General features: G+C 41.9%; 1 protein-coding gene and 1 non-coding gene across 2 annotated transcripts; one reads left to right on the forward strand and one right to left on the reverse strand.

Annotated features, from left to right (window-relative positions):
- Positions 1-6,038: 6,038 nt before the first annotated feature.
- FUCA1 (alpha-L-fucosidase 1) lies at positions 6,039-20,914 on the reverse strand. The gene is made up of 9 exons (XM_069477467.1): positions 20,519-20,914; positions 18,186-18,320; positions 16,125-16,262; positions 12,652-12,757; positions 10,166-10,366; positions 8,881-9,071; positions 7,458-7,557; positions 6,954-7,239; positions 6,039-6,596 (listed from the first exon to the last, which is right to left on the reverse strand). The coding sequence occupies exons 1-8, from the start codon at positions 20,899-20,901 to the stop codon at positions 7,099-7,101; spliced, it is 1,395 nt and encodes a 464-aa protein (XP_069333568.1). The 5' UTR covers positions 20,902-20,914; the 3' UTR covers positions 6,039-6,596; positions 6,954-7,098.
- LOC138390986 (U4 spliceosomal RNA) lies at positions 6,499-6,643 on the forward strand. Its single transcript, XR_011234635.1, has one exon. It is a non-coding gene; the product is annotated as a U4 spliceosomal RNA (small nuclear RNA).
- Positions 20,915-21,178: the final 264 nt, after the last annotated feature.

A 21,178-nucleotide genomic window follows, 5' to 3' on the forward strand; every position in this document is an offset into this window, starting at 1 on the left:
CTCTTTCAGAATCTGAGCCCTTTTCAAATGTAAATCTTGATGGCTGATCCTCTTGGTTTGTGTCTCATCACCCTTAATAGTTCTATGGCATCCACTGGAATATTCATTGGAACCTTGGGAGCACTTATAACTTGGCAGAAACCTAGAATTCCCTTTGTATGATAGCTTCGGGGGTAGGGATGCCAATTAATCAATGTGGGACATAAATGCCCATGGCACGGAGTACTAAGGACCATACCAGGATGTGAAAAATAGGAATAGAGAATGTGGCATCATCCCCAAAGCTGAGGGTGCCAATCCTAAGTCAGCTCTGTATGTTAGTCTACCAGCTCAGGAGAAGGTCCCCAAAATAATTCCCTTTAGGGAAAACAAGATACCACTCACCCCCTCAAGTGTTGCCTTTCCTACTCAGGCATAAGCAGACTCAGTCCCAGGATCCTGCCTATTTCTCTCCTTCCCTCAGTTATTTTTTGGTAGAGGCAGGGTCTTGCTGTGTTGCATGAGCTGGTCTTGAACTCCTGGGCTCAAAGCAATCCTCCTGCCTCCGCCTCCCAAACCGTTGAGATTACGGGCATGAGCCATAGCACCCCGTCCCCTTCCCTCAATTTCACTCCAGAATATAATTGTCTAATTTCTGAAATAACAAGGAGTTAGCTCACACAACTTGTTTTATTTTAAAAAATATTTAAGACAGGGTCTCACTATTTTGTCCAGGGTGGTCTCCTGGGGTCAGCCATCCTCCTGCTTCAGCTTCCCCAGTAGCTGGGACTACAAGCACACCAGCACACCCACTGCCTGAGGTCTGTAGGGCGAGCTGGTAGGGTAGAAATGAAGGAAACCAGGTCAGAGCTGACGTTGCAGCGTCAGAGCAGTAGGTGGGGCCAGCAGGCTGTCTGGAGGAAGGATAGTTAGTGAATTCTTCTAAATGGAATCAGGTTGCTCTAAAGATGCCTTTTTCAAACAGTGGGTCCCAGCTTTTAAAAATAAATAGAATAGAAAGTATTAGAGGCCGGGCGTGGTGGCTCACGCCTGTAATCCTAGCGCTCTGGGAGGCCAAGGCGGGAGGATCGCTCGAGGTCAGGAGTTCGAGACCAGCCTGAGCAAGAGTGAGACCCCCGTCTCTACTAAAAATAGAAATTATCTGGACAGCTAAAAATATACACAGAAAAAATTAGCTGGGCATGGTGGCACATGCCTGTAGTCCCAGCTACTTGGGAGGCTGAGGAAGGAGGATTGCTTGAGCCCAGGGGTTTGTATGTAACTCCAAAGGTGACCATAATTCTAAAGCTAGTTGTTTTCATGAAAAAGACTTTTTTGTACTCAGATTGTATCTCTAATGCACAATGGCACATTTCTATTTACAGCTCTTCCTTAAAAACAGATGACTTCCCTTCTGCAAGTCAGAATAATGTTTAAATATAACACCTACTTTTCTGCAAGAAGCTGTGAGAGTGGTAGCAGGCTTTTTACATTAGTGGATTTTGTGTGTGTGTGTGAGACAGAGTTTCACTGTGTTGCCTGGACTAGGGTGCAGTGGCATCATCACAGCTCACTGCAACCTCAAACACAATCCTCCTGGCTTAGCCTCTTGAGTAACTGGGACTACAGGCACTTGTCACCATGGCTAGCTAATTTTTGTATTTTTTGTAGAGACACGGTCTCTCTGTTTTGCTCAGGCTGGTCTCGAACTCCTGGCCTCAGGTGATCCTTCAGCCCTGGCCTCCCAAAGTGTTGGGATTATAGCCGTGAACCACTGTACCTGGCCCACTAGTGTAATTTTGACAGTGTGAACTTTTGTGAAAGTTTATGATATTCGGGGCCATAAAGCAAATTTCAAAGAATTGGTGACATATATATCCTGTTAATTAACCATAATGCAATTAAGTTAGAAATAACAAAACCTTGCTATTAGAAAGTACAGGGAAAAAAACCTAACTCATGAATCAAAGAAAAAAATCATAATGAAAATTACAATATACTTAGAGTTGAATGATAATGAAAATGTAACATATCAGGCCGGGCGCGGTGGCTCACGCCTGTAATCCTAGCACTCTGGGAGGCCGAGGTGGGCGGATCGTTTGAGCTCAGGAGTTCGAGACCAGCCTGAGCAAGAGCGAGACCCCATCTCTACTAAAAATAGAAAGAAATTATATGGACAGCTAAAAATATATATAGAAAAAATTAGCCGGGCATGGTGGTGCATGCCTGTAGTCCCAGCTAGTCGGGAGGCTGAGACAGGAGGATTGCTTGAGCTCAGGAGTTTGAGGTTGCTGTGAGCTAGGCTGATGCCACGGCACTCACTCTAGCCTGGGCAACAGAGTGAGACTCTGTCTCAAAAAAAAAAAAAAAAAGAAAATGTAACATATCAAAAGCCTTAAATACTTACATTGGAAAAGGCAGTTGAAAATTAGTGAATGAATATGCTAACTCAAGATATGAGAAAGAGAACAGAAAAAACTCATAGTAAATAAAATAAACGAAGAAATAAAAGGTAGAAATTTGAATGAAATGAGAAAACAATTACAATAGAGAGAATCATCTGTCTAAAAAAAAAAAAAAATGGGGACCAGGCTCAGTGGCTCACGTCTGTAATCCTAGCACTCTGGGAGGCCGAGGCAGAAGGATTGCTTGAGCCTAGGAGTTTGAAGTTGCATTGAGCCATGATGATGCCACTGCACTCTAGCCCAGGTGACACAGTGAGAGCCTGTCTCAAAAAAAAAAAAAAAGGAAAGTTCATTAGTTGAGACTAATAAAATTGACAAGCCTTCCAACAGATGAATCACAAAAAAGGCATAAATGTTTAATGTCCTAAAAAATGCACTGAAATGTTTAATGTACAAATTTATGGACAATAAATCTGAACATTTTGTCAAAATGGATAATTTCCTAGGAAATCATAACTTTAAAAAAGTGGCTCAAAAATAAAAAAATCTTCACATTCACTAGGATGGCTATCATCAAAAAGACAGATTAAGTATTGGCAAGGATGTGGAGAAACTGGGACCTTCATATTAAATACATTGCTAGTCACGCCTGTAATCCTAGCACTCTGGGAGGCTGAGGCAGGAGGATCGCTTGGGCTCAGGAATTCAAGACTAGCCTGATCAAGAGAGAGACCCCCATCTCTATTTTTAAAAAAATTCAGAAAGAAAAATGCATTGCTAGTGAGAATGTAAAGTGGTGCAGTTGTTGTGCAAAACAGTTTTCATAGCAGCCATTCTCGAATAACACCCAAGAGCACTGATTTACTTGAGACAGTGGATGAAATACTGAAGACTTAGAGTTGGGGCCACACGTGGCTATTATTAAATTTTCACGGAGCTGGTTCTACTTTTCTCCATGTAAACCATCCTGGACTCACGCCCCAAACCACTCTATATGTTCACTATCTTCGAGAAGAATTAAGAGCTGGGGACACATCTGGGGCCATAATTTTGCCAGGAATTGGCTCTACTAGCAGATTCACTAAACTGGATTTGCTGGAGACATTCCACAAGGTCAGCGACGCTGACATGAGAAACCTCCAAAAACATCTGAGAAGCCGGCCCAGCACCATCTCGTGGCCCCTGCATCTCTTTCCGGTGGGAAACGGGAGTTAGAAACTTCAGGGCCATTGGACCTGCAACAGTTGGGAGTTTCTTGCACTTTTGCTAATTTTGTTTCAGTTACCTTATATCTTTTGTTTTTGTGGTAAATGGGTTATTTTGTTTTGTTTTGTTTTCTGGTTTCTGTACTGTAGAAATGCAATTGATTTTTGTTTATTGATCCAACAACTTGCTAAAGTATCTTATTAATTCTAACAATTCATTTGTATATTCTTTCAAGTTATCTGTGGACAGTTACATCATCTGAGAACAATGACAGTTTGGTTTCATCCTTACTGTTCCTTACATCCCTTATTTCTTTTACTTGTTTTACTGCATCCATTAGGACCTCCCAAAAAACACTGAATACAAACGGATACCGGGCACTCCATCTCATTCACAGAAAGGCTTGCTTCTAAACATCTTGCCTTTGAGTATGATGTTTGCTGTAAATTGTTAGTATGTATCCACTTGTCCTGCTTCGTAAAGATTTTTTTAAAATCACAAATGTTTTGAATTTTATCAAAAGATTTTTCCTGAAATTATTGAGAATATTACCTGGGTTTTGTCTGATAATGCAGTGAATCCATGGATAGATTTTTCTGATGTGAAAGCAACCTTGAATTCCCGAAATATAACCAATTTTGACATGATTTGTTGTTGTTATATTACTTGGATATAGTTTGCTGATTGCTTGCCTAGACCTTGTGAAACTATATAAAATTTAAAAGCTGTTGGAACCCCAAAAAACACTTTAAGTCTTGAGAGAGATGTGACTATGATGTGAGTCACATATAGTTACAATTCTGTTCTAAGATTACAGATTAACTCACTATCTTATTTTTTTTGTTCTGTACAATGACTAGAGAGAATTAAACAATGTCAGGAACAAAAACCTCCTGCCTTCTTATTAATTTCCTCTTTGTCATTCTTTGCTTAGACCAGATGACAGAAAACCCAAGATTATAACACCCTCTGTAAAAACAAGATGTTTATTAATGTGTCCTTCCCAAAAACACTGCTTATAAGCAAATTGCAAAACTATGTGCTAACCCTTTTATGAATGTTGTAATCCTGCTAAAAACTCCTCTGTCTCTGCCTATATAAATGAAATCTTACCCTCCCTGCTTTGGAACACTGACACCATTCCTTTGGAGTTGGTATTTCCAGGTGGTCTGTCCTCACACTTTATGCTTAAACTTTAAATTGTATTCTGACCCTCTTAGTTATTTTAGGATGACAGACTTTTTGTATCTTTGTTCATGAGTGGGTAGGGCAATCCCTGTATTTTATTCTTATCTAATTGTGGTATCAAAGTTATTAGTTTTATTAATGAGTTGGAGAGTGTCCCTTTTTCTATTGTCTAAAGAACTGTAAGACTTCCAACATCATTGGAAGTTTTGTGGGGCTAATGTGTAAACCCCCCTGGGTCTGGTGTTTTCTTGTTTTCTTTGCGGGAAGATTGTGCACTACTGATTCAGTTTCTTTTATTGTTAGAGGACTTTCACATTGTGTATTTCACCTTAAGCTATTTTGTAGTGTTATTTTCTAGAAATGTGTATATTTTATCTGTTATTGTTTTTAATCTTGGTGTGCAGTCTTTTTTCATTTTTAAAATTGTTTATTTGTGCATTCTCTTTTCCTATTTGTCTATTTTGTATTTCAAAGAATAAATTTTTAGCCCTGTTGATTACTGTGTTCAGCTTCTTTAGTTTCTGCTTTTCATTACTTCTTTTCAGCCTTCATTTCAGCATCTACGCAGTGGTTCACACAGGTAATCCCAGAGCTTGGAGGACTGCTTGAGGCCAGTTCCAGACCAGCCTGGGCAACATAGCAAGACCCTATCGCTACAAAAAAAAAATAACAAAAACCAAAAAACCCCATTTAAGGGCATACATTTTCCTAAGGGTACTTTTTTTTAAAGCTACATTTCACAAGTTTCAATGCATAAGTGTTTTCATTATCATTCTAAGTATTTTCTAATTCCCCATATGGTAACTTCTTTAATCAATGAGTTATTTAGAAGTGTTTTTAAATTTCTAAACACAGGGTTTTTTCCTCCAAGTTTTTGTTGCTGTCCTTTAATTATGTTGTAGACATACAACATAGTTTATGGCACTGCTTCTTCAGTATTTGAGATTTGCAAATGTTCCATATATGCTTGAGAAAAACATATTCATTAAATGGTAGGTAAAGATTTCTAAATATATCTATTAAATAAAAAAGAAAGATAACTTAATTAGATCTATAACAATTAAAGTGGCTGAACTGGTGTCAGCTCAGAAGAATGGTACTAGAAGTGAGGAGCAGAAAAACCAAAGGAATTCTATTCTTTGTTCAGCATTGAGACTTGACAAGCTTTAAAAAAAAACACAGAAACTGATCATAAAACCATAAACAAACTGAAACTAGGAAAAGAAAGCTACACTATATATGGTTTTTGATAGAAATGATTTGAAATACAAATTTATTTGATCATATTTAAAAACAGCAGAATCGCATTCATTTCCTTAATAATCACTGTAAACATACTGGATTTTGGAGCTCTTAGTTTGCTTTAGAAATTAGCAAAGAGTTGACCATTAGCAGCCCGGCAAGCCTTTTCGTTCTCCTCCAGGCTCTTTGCCCTTTGGGGGAGGAGTCTTTGTGACAACTGATACTAAATAGCTTGCCAAATCCTTTCCACCTCCTCCCATAGGCAACAGGGTGACTTGGCTTATTCTTTTACTAAAGTCATTGAATAAGCAGGTAGGTTATCAAACACAAAGAATGGAGGGAAGTTTCCATTGTAGACAATTCCCAAATATAAGAATGGATGAATTCAAGACTTTAGCTGTTCAATCCCTTCTTTTCCAGAACGGATAGATACATCAGCAAAGGATCTCAGATTTTTGGTTGATTAAGATGTCAGTGTAGCTTTGCTCAGTGGCAGTATCGTAGTCAATGACGTTAATCCGAGGTGTGATTATTGCTAATTGAAAACATTAAAAAAAAAGATATCAGTGTAATGTACTCATTTTTTTTTTTTTTTTTTTTTTTTTGAGACAGAGTCTCACTCTGTTGCCCAGGCTAGAGTGCCGTGGCGTCAGCCTAACTCACAAGCAACCTCAAACTCCTGGGCTCAAAGGATCCTCCTGTCTCAGCCTCCCGAGTAGCTGGGACTACAGACATGCGCCACCATGCCCGGCTAATTTTTTCTATATATATATATTTTTTTAGCTGTCCATATAATTTCTTTCTATTTTTAGTAGAGATGGGGTCTCGCTCTTGCTCAGGCTGGTCTCGAACTCCTGAGCTCAAACGATCCGCCCACCTCGGCCTCCCAGAGTGCTAGGATTACAGGCGTGAGCCACCGCGCCCGGCCTGTACTCAATTTTTTTGATTAAAATATATTAGAAAAGCCAGCTTTGGGTGGGGAAGAAAAGTTAGTTTATTACAATGATGGTACTATAAGAGGAAAATTGAAGCAGCAAACAACAGGCGGTATTATCCCTTTCCTCTTGAACTCAAATGATCATTTCACGCTTGTCAGCTTTATAGTCCAAGCAAACTGCACTGGGATAGCAGAGGGTAGCAACTGGGACAGATGGACGATGATTCCTTTATCTGGATCTGGGGACCACTTCAGATCCTCTTGGATTCCCAGCATCATTACCTGCAAAAAACAAAAAGAAATGGGAAAAAACCAATAATGCATTAACGAGTACAGGATATAGCCTGAACATGGTGGGAAACGGTTATGCTGGGCCAGGGCTGGAAAGATGGTCAAAAAAGCAAATATGGGAGAAACCTGGGCAGGGAAGGAAGCTGTAGAGAAGGCCTGCCAATTCCTTTAGAAAAAGTTACACCTTAGGACTGACCAAGGCTCCTTACCGTTGTTGTCGGGGTAGATATGGGGGATTTAAGGTTCAAGACTCCATTTGCTGGCCACTGCAGAAAAATGGCATAAACAGCTGATTCGTTTGAGGTATACCTGGGAAAAAAGAAACATCACTGTCTAAGATACGATGCTTGTTACCATGATGCATAACCCTATATATTCCCCTTACAATTAGCTACCAAATTCAAGACCTTGAATCTGTCACTGCTACTATTAATAGGAAGCACCCATAACTCGATACCAATTAAGACCTGCAAGATGGAAGCAGTCTATAAAACTCTTTCTGGTGATATCTTCTATTTTCCCTCTCTATTGGATTAAGTTTTCTTTAAAAATTAACTCTTACATTAGTTATTTCACGCTGAAGCATTTACTTTATTATTCAAATCTTTTTTCAACTCCAAATGCAGCGAGGATAACAAGGGCGAGATATGCAATGAAGACAAATTTGTTGTTCTGAGATTTCACCATGTTTGGAGAAGAGGATGAAAACCACTGCTATTGTTTGAATGTTCCCCCCAAATTTCACGTGTTGGAAACATAACCCCCAAATTCATATGTTGATGGTACAGTATTTAGAGGTGGGGCCTTTGGGAGGCAGTTAGGATTAGAGGAGGTCATCAGGGTGGGGCCCCCTGATGGGACTGGTGACTTATAAGACCACGCCATGACAAAGCAGGAAGGCCCTCATCAGATGCCAGTACCATGTTCTTGGACTTCCCAGCCTTCAGAGCTAAATACACCTCTATTCTTTAGAAATTACCCAGTCTGTGGTATTCAGCTATAGCAACAGAAAACAAACTAAGACAACCACTAAATAGAAATTCATCCAAAACAGAGCTGGATTAATGTGCTTCCCTTGATCCAAAGACCAAGCTCTTTGGTATAATACCAGCAGTTACCTTTTATTGAACACTTAGTTTGTGCCTGGCACTCTGCTGAGTGCTTTACACATATTATCTCATTTAATCCCCACAACTCTATGAAGTTAAATATCATCACTCCATTTTGCAGTAAAAAAAAAACTGGGGCCCAAGGGCAAATAACTAGATCCAGAAGTACAAGTATGAATGGAAAGAATTTAGAATGGAGCCCCGTACATGGTAGGTATAATACACACATTAGCTGTTACTATTTTTAGGAGGCAGGATGACAATCTCAACTACACTGACTGATGCTCTGTAGCTCCTTCCCTTTTCACCAAGCCTACCACCTCCTTCACTAGTCAAAGATATCCTGGTAGCCCAGGTATAATTCAACTGGGACACAAATTTTATAGGAAAAGAACAGTTTTGGGCTTCCTCGGGGCAACTTCCAGCCTAACTTGTTACACTGTGGACTCAAGGAGATGCCAGTGCAGGATGGGCCACGACTGTGGGAAGGGAAGGGAGGACTGTAAGGGAAGACAAGACTCACCATACAGATGTCGTGTTCTTCTCAACTTGCACCCGCCATGGTTTGGAGGCATAGATAGCTTCCCCATTGACGCTTAGCCACTTGCCAACAGCAAGAAGCCTTTCTTGGAAGATGGGAACAATCAGTCCATCTTTAGTTGGTCCAATGTTCAGAAGATAGTTGCCTCCCAGACTAACTGTCTGAACCAGTTCCTGGAGAAAACAAAAACAATGACAGCCTAGCTATGAATGCCAAGCCTGGCATTGTGCTTGGAACACATAGATACTAAGAGAAGAAAAATAATCTAGGGCACATTCTCTGCTTTGTGAATATCCTTTCCATTTGAAAAATTGTATCTTTTTTTGGTCATTATAAAAGCAGGAGAAGCTCATATGAGAAAACTGGAAAATCCCACTATAAGATAGAGAAATACATTAACTCGTATTCCAGGGAGTGGTCACAGGGCACTTCCTGAGAGACTGCACTTTTCAGGGAGCTGGACGCAGCAGGAAGGGTCATGTCTCAGAAACGCAGGGTGTGAGCAGGGAAGCTGAGAAAGCAGTTGGCCATGAAGGGATCACATGGAGTGATGCAGAGAATCTGGGGACCAGAGAGGAGAGACCTTGAACAGTTGCTGAGGGAGGAAATTTTGGAAGCTGGAAGAGGTGAGGAATTTCAGAACACTCTCTGCGTTGGGCTGCAATAAATGCACATGCTGCCCCTTTGGGAAAACTGATGTAGAGATATATTCTTTAAGGCCTCTGGAGTGGGAATTGGGGGTGTATCTGTGTTTACTGTGACCTCGAACAAGTGAACTTCCAGGTGGCCCAGAAAAACTAAGGTTATATACAGAAAATTTTAAAAAGGAGAATTCATTACAGTACTCCAAATGACACCACACCATTAACTTTTGATGTCTTCCAGTCTTTTTCCTATGCAGTTAATTTTATGTAATTGCAATAATATGTAACTTATTTTTTCACTCAATAACTAACCTATAATGACATTCATCAACATTTTTATCATTAAGGAAAATCCCTAAATCTACGTAATTATCTCTTTATGGTTACAAGAAATTGAAACTACCCATGCGTCCAATTGAAAATAATCCTGGGAAGAATCTCTGTCGTCTGTACAACTTTCTTCTGTAATTGTAACTATTTGAATTTCCTTAGGATAGGTTTCTGTTAGTATGTTCAGCTCTCATGGGTCCTATCGACCTGTACTTCCAGCCAGAGTGCGTCTCTCACTCTTTGAAGGCTGCTTTGAGATCAGTAGTTAAAAACTAACGCAGAGGTGCTCTTACCGAAATAATTTCAGATTCTTCTTTAATATCAGACATCACCATGTCCCGACGATAGCCCCAGGAGAACTTGTCGATGCTGGTGCACATCTCCCACTTGTGATCTGGCAAGCTCTGTGGCGTGTATTTATCTTGACAGTTGTAGTATCCTCCATGGTGACAGGAACAGTTCTTACCCCATCGGTCATTTACTACCACCTCATCCTAAAGGGGGAAAGAGTACTAGGTTGTCAGGAGTAAAACTCCTTACTGATTTATGTAATGCAGTTTGATAACTTAAGAGTCTGTTTGGAAGCAAAGAACAGTTAGTCTAGAGCAGTGGTTCTCAAGTGGGGGCAATTTTTCCCTGGAAGGAACATTTGGCAAAGTCTAGACACTTTTCCTTGTCACAAGTAGGGTGGTCCTACTGCCATCTAGTGGGTAGAGGCTGTTAAACATCCACAGCCCACAGCAAAGAAGTACCCAGACCTGGATACCGATAGTGCTGAGGCTGAGAAACCCTGGTATAGAGACTGGGAGAGCCTGTTTTAAAGATCATCTAGTAAACTACTTTGTTAGAGGAGAAATGGACACAGGAGAGGAGTTGTGAGTTTGGCCTTTCTCCTTTTTGGGGAAAAAAAAAAAAAAAAAAAAAGGAGGCCAAAGAGACTCAGGCTCCCTGATGAGTTGTGTTTGATTTATTTTATTTTTTATTTATTTACCTTTTTACTTACTTTTTAGAGACAGAGTCCCACGCTGTTGCCCAGGCTGGAGTGCAATGCCACAATCATAGCTCACAGCAACCTTCAACTCCTGGGCAAAAATGATCCTCCCACCTCAGCCTCCCAAGTAGCTAGGACTATAGGTGTATACCAACACACTGGCTAATTTTTAAAAATTTTTGTAGAGATAGGGTCTCAATCTCCTGGCCTCAAGCAATCCTCCTGCCTTGGCCTCCCAAATTGTTGAGATTACAAGCTTGAGCCACCTCACCTGGCCTACCTGTGTTTTTTAAATGGTGATTGGGGTTGGTATTTTCTTCCCTTTTCCAACAGTGCATCTTTGCCTAATCTTTTTTCTTTTTTCATGATGCTCCTTAATTAAGAACATTTGACTATAATGCCACACAGCAAATGACCTGGCTCCATGGGTATACACCCTGGACAGGTATGTAAAAACCACTTCAGAGAAAAATGGGGGTGTTAACAATCTAATTCTTGTAGCTCACGCCTGTAATCCTAGCACTATGGGAGGCTGAGGCAGGGGGATCGCTTGAGCCCAGCAGTTTGAGGTTGCTGTGAGCTAGGCTGATGCCACGGCACTCACCCTAGCCTGGGCAACAAAGCGAGACTCTGTCTCAAAAACAAAAAACAAAAAAAAACAATCCAATTCTTGGTTTAGTACATACATACCCATTCATTCAATAACCACTCAGTAACTACTATGAGGTTCATACCATGGCAGGGACTAGGGTATCCAAGGTAAATAAAACACAGTTCTTGCCCTCAAAGATTCAGCAGAGACTAGCAGAGACAGATATGTAGGCAATTATAACCTGACATCGTATCAGAATTTATTACCTAGGGATGAACTGTGTATCTGGGAGTCCCCACACATTCCGCAAGTCCCAGGAAACCACTCTCAACCTGTCTTTACCCGTTACATAGGATCTCTTTCCTTTTTTCCTTCTTCTCATTTTCTGACTTTAGTATTAGCTACCCAATAATATCCTTAGAGGTTTGTTAATCTACCAAGGTACTTCAGTTCAAACTGGTCTTATACTTAGGTTTTGCTTTGAAATCCACAACAAAGCTAGAACATGTAAAATTTTTGAAACTTTCTATAGTGAAGATTAAGACTTACGCTACCTGTAAGTGTGCTGAAATGGAATCTGTAAATGGGGAGCCAATACGCACGGGCCGACAGTGTTGGTTATGGGGAGGGGAATGGGGTAGCCAAGGTTCCCCCAAGAATGTAGAATTAAGGGAAATGAACTTGCCCTTTGAGAGTTAAACTATATAATCAATATAGAATAGGTGAGCTGTCATAGATATTTGCATTTTATTCCCACCATTTAATTTTATATGTTTTGTATATCTTTTATATCATATGTTTTGTTTCTCTTTTGTTATGTGTTCTGATATCTTTTGGGTGGTTTTCCCATTTATAATATGTGCTTGCTTAATACAGTTTATTTTATTTTCTCTGTAGTGGTCTGGGAATTCTATATACTATTTATTCTACTACATAAATTTAACACTATTTAAACCTATATTGTCAAAATCAAGAATTAAAAGAGAAAAAGAAAGCTCATACTCCAAGGGGTGTGGGGAAGGACTACAGGAGAAACCTGTAACATCCACTAAGTGCCCCAGTCCCTGCCATCCTCACGCTGATATTACAGTTTATTATTGCTGCTGTGGGGGTTGTTGGGATACTCCAGGTCTTGGCTCCTTGTACTTCCTTTTATCCTCATAGACAAATAAGAAATTAATTATATAATTGCATACCTTGACGGGGCTATCATTGTAGAGCCAAGAAAGAAATTCTGTGGAGTTCCAGTAAGTATCGGGACATTCCCACTCCCCATCAGACCAGATCAGATCAGGCTTGTAGCTGGAAGACATGTGATGAGGACAGAGTTTAGTATCTGAAGACATTCACAGTAAAGTCTTATGGACCAATTTTATTTTTTAATTAAGAGTGGGTCTCACTATGTCACCCAGGCTGGAGTGCAGTGGCGTCATCACAGCTCACTGCAACCTCAAACTCCTGGGCTCAAGTGATCTCCCTGCCTCAGTTTCCTGAGTATCTGGGACTATAGGCATGTGCCACTGTGCTCAGTTTGTGGAACAATTTTTGCAATATTGAAAAATTAATTTCCCTCCATTTTGAAAGTACATACCTGTTGAGCCTAAGAAATATTGATTTATAGAAATGCCCCCTATATTTTTAGCGACAGAAATGATTTCAGGAGTCTTATAAGGCTTTACCCTGAAGGAAAATGTAAACGTGTTAGTTCACATATCAAAAACTGCCTCGCCTCAGGAAGGCGTCTCAATGGTCAGTAACAACTATTTTCCAAGATGGCGCTACAGTCTCAGGCCTAGACAAAGCAGGTTTTACATGGAGCCACAGGATAGGGAGCTGATCAACAAAGACAGGCCACCCGAGATGAGAACTAATCAGAGATGAGAACTGATCAATAAGATATGCCGCCCCAGCCGGGGCCCAGACAGACCCATGCGGTTAAAGTAATTAACATAAGGGACAGCTCATGCTTGACTTCTAAAATCTCTGTTCGAATACACAATAACCACAGCCAAAGATGTCTCTGTTTTTGTTAAAGTAATAACTTTATCTTGAAACTTAAAAGTTTGCCCTAAAAAGATTTTGTAATCCTTTGTTCACCTAGATAGAGTTAATTAAGGAATCTGTAAAAGCCTTTTGAAAGACTTTGCACCTAAACCAAACTACCTGTTATTATGTAAATCCTGTTACCCCTGGCAACCAAAACACTATACCTATAAATACCTGTGTAAAACTTCAGTCAAGGTTACATGTTCTAACGGGAAAGACGTGTAACCCTCCGAGTACCCTCCTTTGCCTATCTTCATAAATCTATTCTTTATAAACTATATTTTTGCCTCAGTGTATTATTTTTATTTTATTTCCTACTATTTTTTCATCCTTTGTGATGACCCCTGCCTGAAGGACCCAATTTTTTACTGGAAATGTAACTAACTCCCCACACATACCAACCGTAAAAATTACCACAATGCAGAGAATGTGGAAAACTAAACAAAAAACAATTACAACAAATCACTTCGCTAATGTAACTAGTGTTTAAAACAAACCTAGCATTTTGGCACACTTCCTCCTAATCTTTTTCTTCATGCCTTTTTAGAAAATGAGAGTGGTCATCAGTATATACATAATTTGGTTTCCCTTAACAACTAATTTTTGTGGAAGGGAAAAAAAAAGTGGTGCCCAGAACTACAGGACTCAGGTTTTGTTTTTAAGATTTGTTAGGAGATGGAACTATTCCCTGCAAGGCATTTTTTACAACTACCCAACATTTCTACTGTAAAGGATCTACAGAAACCTTCTGAGCCCCAGTTGTACTTTTTCCGTGTTCTCACTCTGAGCCCCGTAAGTGATGTGTGTATATAAATACATATGTAAATACCTACATGGTAAGCATCACTAACTCAATTTTAGTAGCAAGAATTTGATCAGCAGGGCTACATGTTGTAGGTGACAAAGCTTGTAGGTAACTGGAGCTGGAACTCAAATGCAAATCTGCCTGATGCCAAATTGCACGCTGTACCCCATAATCAGGCCAGCAAGTAAACTCTAGGAAAAAGATCATCTGTCTAAGTGGCAAGATATATTACAACAGTCTGTATTTTACTGTGTATGAGGAATTGTACTCGGCAATTTATGCTCATTAGTTCTCACAATTCTGTGGTGTACTATTGTCCCCATTTCACAGATAGAGAAACTGAGATCTTGAAGGGTTAAGAAGTTTGTTCAAGGCCATATGGCCAGTAAGAAAAAAGAACTGGGACTTCAGATCCAGTAATGTCTACCTCTGCTCAAGCCTCTGCTGGTCTCTTACAACTGTGTACTGTTTCCTTAGAGAAGTCATTTTGATAGAATCTGGATATGGGGAGATTTTCTTTTTTCTAAAATGAGAATCTAGGCACCTGGCTCTTAAGCTTTAAGGGTCTACCATCCTCTATGAGTCCCCAGGGATAAGGGCAAACTAGGGATAAAACATAGGGAAGACTAGTGACAAATCCCAAAGTCAAAGTGATCATTTCAAGAATAATGATAATAGGCTGGGCAAGGTGGCTCACACCTGTAATCCCAGGACTTTGGCAGGCTGAGATGGGAGGATTGCTTGGTGCCAGGAGTTCAAGACCAGCCTGGGCAACACAGTGAGACCCTATCTCCACAAAAAATAGAAAAAATTAGCTGGGTGTGGTAGTGTCCCTATAGTCCCAGCTACTCAGGAGGCTGACCTAGGATCACTTGAGCTCAGGAGATTGAGGTTGCAGTGAGCTATGACGATACCACTGAGTGAGACTCTGTCTCAAAAAAAAAAAAAGAACAATGATAATAATAACAACACCCTTACTCTCTCTACCTGACACTTTGACAGATATGCTTCACGTGTTATTCGATATGGAAGGCATTATTATGCCCACTTTACAGAGTGAGAATCTGAGGCTCAGAAGAGTGTTCTGTTTAAGGTTTGTAAGTAATACAAGCCAGAACTCAAAACACACATCTGTCTGATGCCAAATCCTACATGGGGTCTGCTACAGTTAGACCATACTGCCCCCTCCCCAAGGTCCTGACATAGGGAAAACAGCATCCAAGGAGGGAACTGAAGTTTTGCCTTTCTACCATCCTGGGTTTTGTAAGATTGTTTCAATTTATAAAGGCAATATGACGATTTTATAGAAGTTTTGAAAAGTAGGAGGAAAAAAGCAATACACCTACCACTTTTTTTTTTTTTTTTTGAGACAGAGTCTCACTCTGTTGCCTAGGCTAGAGTGGTGTGGTGTCAGCCTAGCTCACGGCAACCTCAAACTCCTGGTCTCAAGCAATCCTCCTGCCTCAGCCTCCTGAGTAGCTGGGTCTACAGGCACACACCACCATGCCCGGCTTAATTTTTTCTATATCTTTTTAGTTGTCCAGCTAATTTCTTTCTATTTTAAGTAGAGACGGGGTCTTGCTCTTGCTCAGGCTGGTCTCGAACTCCTGAGCTCAAATGATCCACCCACCTCGGCCTCCCAGAGTGCTAGGATTACAGGCGTGAGCCACCACGCCCGGCCACAACTACCACTTTTATGATTTTGATGTCTTCTAGACTTTTTTCATACCTCCCTCACCCCCAACTTTTACAAGTACCTTATAGGAAGCTCTGATTTCATTGATAAAAGTCATAAGACCAAAAACATTTGTTTATTACCTGACAACAAGGTCGTACAGCTCTGGCAGTGTTTTTGCTCTGACAAAATACTGTGTTTTGAAGCCATTTTTCTTATCAAGAAGGTAGAGTGGATGGAACCACTCTAAGAGTGAGTGGTAGAGGCCGTAGCGTATGCTCCTTAAACAGAAAAACAGGACAGAAACTGTTACTAAGCAAAGAACAAATAATTTAAGAAAAATCAGTTCTAGCATTTTTTACATCTTAGTGAAACTCACCCATAAAGACATGCAAGTGGTGGGATCCAAAACCATTTCCTTAAATTATGAATCGTTCACTTAAACAAAAAGATTGGGTTTATTGTGTTTTCAATAATACACACAGCTACTATTTATACACAAATATCTTAACACCAAAATATCATTTAAGCCATCTTCTATCTCTTAAGTCAATTATCTCAATAACATATAGTCCCTTTTTTTTTTTGGAGATCGGGTCTCACTCTGTCACCCAGGCTAGAGTGCACTGGTGTCACCATAACTCACTGTAACCTCAAGCTCCTGGGCTCAAGCAATCCTCCTGCCTCAGCCTCCCGAGTAGTTGGGACTACAGGCATGCACCACTATGCCTAACTAACTTTTCTATTTTTTTGTAGGGTTAGGGTCTCACTATGTTGCTCAGGCTGATCTAGAACTCCTGGCTGCAAGCAATGCTCCTGATTCAGCCTCCCAAAGTGCTGGGATTACAGGCATGAGCCACCATGCCTGGCCATATAGTCCTATTTTTAAAAAATGTTTCCCCAATCAATCATAAAATTTCATATTGTAGAGATATTGGAAAATAGAGAAAAGTATAACAAATAAAATATCCAAAACACTATTACTCAGAAATAATCATTAGTGACATTTTCTACATAGTTGAAATGAATGAATATAGGTTTATTGTTTTATTTATCTAAGATTTACTAAGAGTTCTTAACATACCCCAAATGAAATATGGTTAAAGTGATCTATTTTCATATACAATAAAGCTTGTTTGGGATTAAGAATGGGGAGTGTTACAAAAACGTTATGATGCAAGTAAAAAGCAATGGTATAGATAGGAAGGAATTGGAAATATTTCATCTGTGACTTGAGAGCTAAATAGATACAAAGGTAAAAATCATGGGTCACAAAGTCCAAATCTAATCAGCATCCCAGAGTTTTAAAGCAGGACTATGAACAAAACACAGCGCTGGGAAACTGAATATTGAACAGGTGAGTCAGCACACTCCTAAAGGTCCAGATAGCATTCAGGCTTTGCAGGCCATGTGGTCTCTATCTCAGCTCTCAAACTGTAGCCTGAATGCAGTCATAGGCAGTACACAAATAGGCATGGCCGTGTTCCAATCAAACTCTATGATTTACACAAATGAGGAGCCGGCCTACCCCGCAAACAGGACATCAGGTTTACCAAACCACAGCAGAGCTGAAGTTGGGAATGGCACAAATACCATACTTTTCCTTCTTATAGGTAAACATACCTGGACTGTAGGGTCCAAAGCCAGAATACCTGGGTTCAAATTCCCTCTCTGCCACTTCCTACCCCATTGATCATTGGAAGTTACTTCCAATTAAGTGGGTAATATTAGAGAGCATTAATTAGAATCAACTGAGTACCTCACTTTGTTCTGCTTTAACTGCCAGTTTCAGTTCCCTGTGTGACCTACTATTCATCCAAACCTTCCCTGAAGGCATGTAAAGCTTCGTGCTGATGGCTAAGGAGAACAGAAAGGTGAGAGACCTGGTCCCTGGCCTCTGACAGACACTGGAAAAGGCCCTGGGTTGTAAGCCTTCCCAGAAGGAATCCTTCAAAGGTTGCAGATACAACATTATGGTCCATGCTAGGTATCCTTTGCCTAATCAGACATGGCCATGAACTTCTCTGATGGAGTCACCTTTGGTCACATGAAATCTAAGCATCAAACACTGCTAATTCAAAGGCCAGAAGCCCTTTAGGTTACTTGCTAACTGCAAACTTAAAAAACACACTACTAGAAAACGTATGGAACTCCGGCCAGCTAGATTAAAAGAGAAGACAGAGTAACTGTCCATAGACACACACCTTTTCCGGAGAGCTGTCCCCAATTCACCAACCAAATCCCGATGGGGCCCCACGTCGTGAGAGTTCCAGTTCCAAGACACAGGACTCGGCCAGTTTGTGAAGCCTTCGTGATGCTTTGTTGTCAGGACTACATACCTGTGGACATCAAAACCACATGAGCAAAGGAGTAGGCAGTGGGCAAGAACTTGTCCAGCATGTCTGAGGCTTTTAAAATGTCTGGGAGAACCTGACTACAGGGAAGGTACTTGTGAGAGGGGCTCTATTAGTGATACCCAGGAAGTTGCTACCATCACGACTCCCTTTGAGTACTGCTCCAAGAATGGAACCAAACTCGAGCAAGTCACAGTCCTTAGTACCTGGCCAAGGAGGAGGCCCAGAGGGAAGGAGGGAGTATGTAAGGGAAAAGAAGTACATCTTAGCTCTGATTCTTCAACTCTTCTGGTATAAATGATTAACTTTCTTTAACCCTTTTCCCTGAAGGAGAAAGATCTCTACTGGAAACAGCAGATGACAGAGAAGTTGTTTGTTTTGCCACTGCCTATATGAATTGCCATTCACACCTCATTTACAGAGGTGACAAAAGATCCGAAGAACTGGGAGAAAAGGCAAGTGTTGCAATAACAACCAAATCATCCAACATTTAATTTGCTTTTATGGCAGAAAAACAGACAATGCCTACACATGTTCTTTTAATCACTGGCTGGTGTGGGAAACTCCAGAACTTTAAGGGCCAGATAGTATTTTAGGCTATGGGTCACATTCTTCTCTGTAGCATATTAGTATTCTTTTTAAAAGTTTTACAATCCTTTAAAAATGTAAAAACTGCTCATGCCTATAATCCCAGCACTTTGGGAGGCCAAGGCAGGAGGATTGCTTGAGCTCAGGAGTTTGAGACCAGCCTGAGCAAGAGTAAGACCCTGTCTCTACTAAAAATAGAAAAAATTAGCTGGGCACAGTGGCAAGTGCATGTAGTTCCAGCAACTTGGGAGGCTGAGGCAGGAGGATCACTTGAGTCCAGGAGTTTGAGGTTGCAGTGAGCTATCGTGACGCCACTGGACTCATACAGTTGGGGCAACAGAGCAAGACTCTGTCTCAGAAAAGAAAAATACAAAAAAACCCAAAAAGTAAAAACCATTCTCGCTTCCTGGGCCTTAAATAAATAGGCAGAAGACCAATCCCTCCAGCCAGCTGGAAGACCCCTGGTGTAGTGGAAAGAACCTTTACCTTAGAGTTATAAGATTTGGAATCTAGGACGTTAGGTCCCTTCCTCTCTCTGGGCCAGTCACCTCATTCATAAAATAAAGGGTATGGAAAGAGGCTGTCTCCCAGATTTTATTTTTTTCATTTATAAATTATGGATTTCTAAAGCCCCTAGAAGACAGGCAACACTTCCTCTGTTCATTCAAGCCTTATATTCCCATGCATTTAATGACAAACACTAAATGCCAGCTGTAATTTCTCTTTAGTCCAAGAGAATCTAAAGTCCAAGAGAAACTAAAACCTGGCAGATGATTGAGGAACCCAGGTAAGGCGGGAAGACTGTTCTAAGCAGATGAGGAGCCCTCCCTGCTTCCATTATTACCCTTCTCCAACCCACTTCCCTCCCAGCAGCCAAACCAATCCTTCTAGAAGCTGAGAGTAACCATTTCCCCAATTTCACACCTGGCAAGGCTTAAGGATCACTCCTTTGGGACAGGCCCCTGCCTTCCACTGCTTCCCCTTGTCCCTACCCCAGCACTCTCCACTCTATCAGTTCTCTGACCAACCGCTCACAAGCTCCAACAGTTCTCAAAACCATTCACACTTTCTGTGTGTGCAAGGCACGGGGCAGAGCAGATGAATGAGAATCTGTACCGTCACCCAAACACACTGCACACCAGAACTCCCTTCCTTTCCATCTTAGACACATTAGAGTTGAAAGAAACTAATACGATCCCTTTCTATAACCACAGGAGGCTGAAATGACAAGTTCATAGTTGAACTAGAACCAGCCGCCATACCACTGATTTAAAACCCTGGACTCCTGATTGTCTTGTCGATCAAGAAGGGACCTTAGGTGTAGCCTCCCTCAATCCTGTCGATATGCAGACGTGGGCAGGGAGGGCTTTAGGGCCCACCACCTCCCAGAAACCTTCATTTTTCCATCCCCAAGCAGACGCACCTTCTCATTAGGGCCAAGTGTGCCACCTTCAATCCTGCATCCTTCGGGAGGCAAAACACAGGACCCAGGGACACCTTTAAGTCAGGCAGGCAGCCGAGAGGCCTCGGGCGAGCCCCCAGCCCCGCACCGCCTCTCGCCCCGCCAGCCCCGCCAGCCCCGCCGCGACACTCACTTGGCCCCCGCCGCCTGGAAGAGGCCAGCCCACTCCTCCGGCTGGAAGAAGCGCGCCGTGAACTGCGGCCCGAAGTCGGCGTAGCTGAAGCCGGGCGGGTAGTTGTCGCTCATGAAGCGCTGGAAGTCGGGCCGCCCCTCGCCCTTCCAGTGCCACCAGAACCACTCACTGCCCCAGGCCGGCACCGAGAACACGCCCCAGTGCACAAACACCCCGAACTTGGCCTCGTCGAACCAGGAAGGCAGCGGCCGGGAGTCCAGGCTCGGCCAGTCGGGGGTGTAGCCGCTCTCACGTCGGAACCTAGGCGCCAACTCGGCCGCTCCGAAGAGTAGCAGCAGCAGCAGAGCGCCCACCGTCCACCGCCTCGCCCCCGGAGTCCGCATCTCTACCGCCGGGGCGCCGCCGCTCCCCCTTAACACGCAGCTGTTGGGCGCGCGGCTCCGCCCACTCCGGCTAACCATTGGCTCAGAAGGAAAAGGGGGTGGGTCAACCCGGACCGGCCACCGAGCCGCTTCCTCTCCGGAGCGGCCTCCCTGGAGCGCCCTCTGGCGCTCTAGCGGGGAAAGACGCAAGGAGGCGTTGACAGCGCTCCGCTGATGGAGTAGCGAAAACTTGAGAAGGGACTTAACTCTGGGGTTAAATCACGCAGGTGGGGAAGGC

Source organism: Eulemur rufifrons, chromosome 8 (genome assembly GCF_041146395.1).
Source record: "Eulemur rufifrons isolate Redbay chromosome 8, OSU_ERuf_1, whole genome shotgun sequence".
Lineage (NCBI taxonomy): Eukaryota > Metazoa > Chordata > Mammalia > Primates > Lemuridae > Eulemur > Eulemur rufifrons.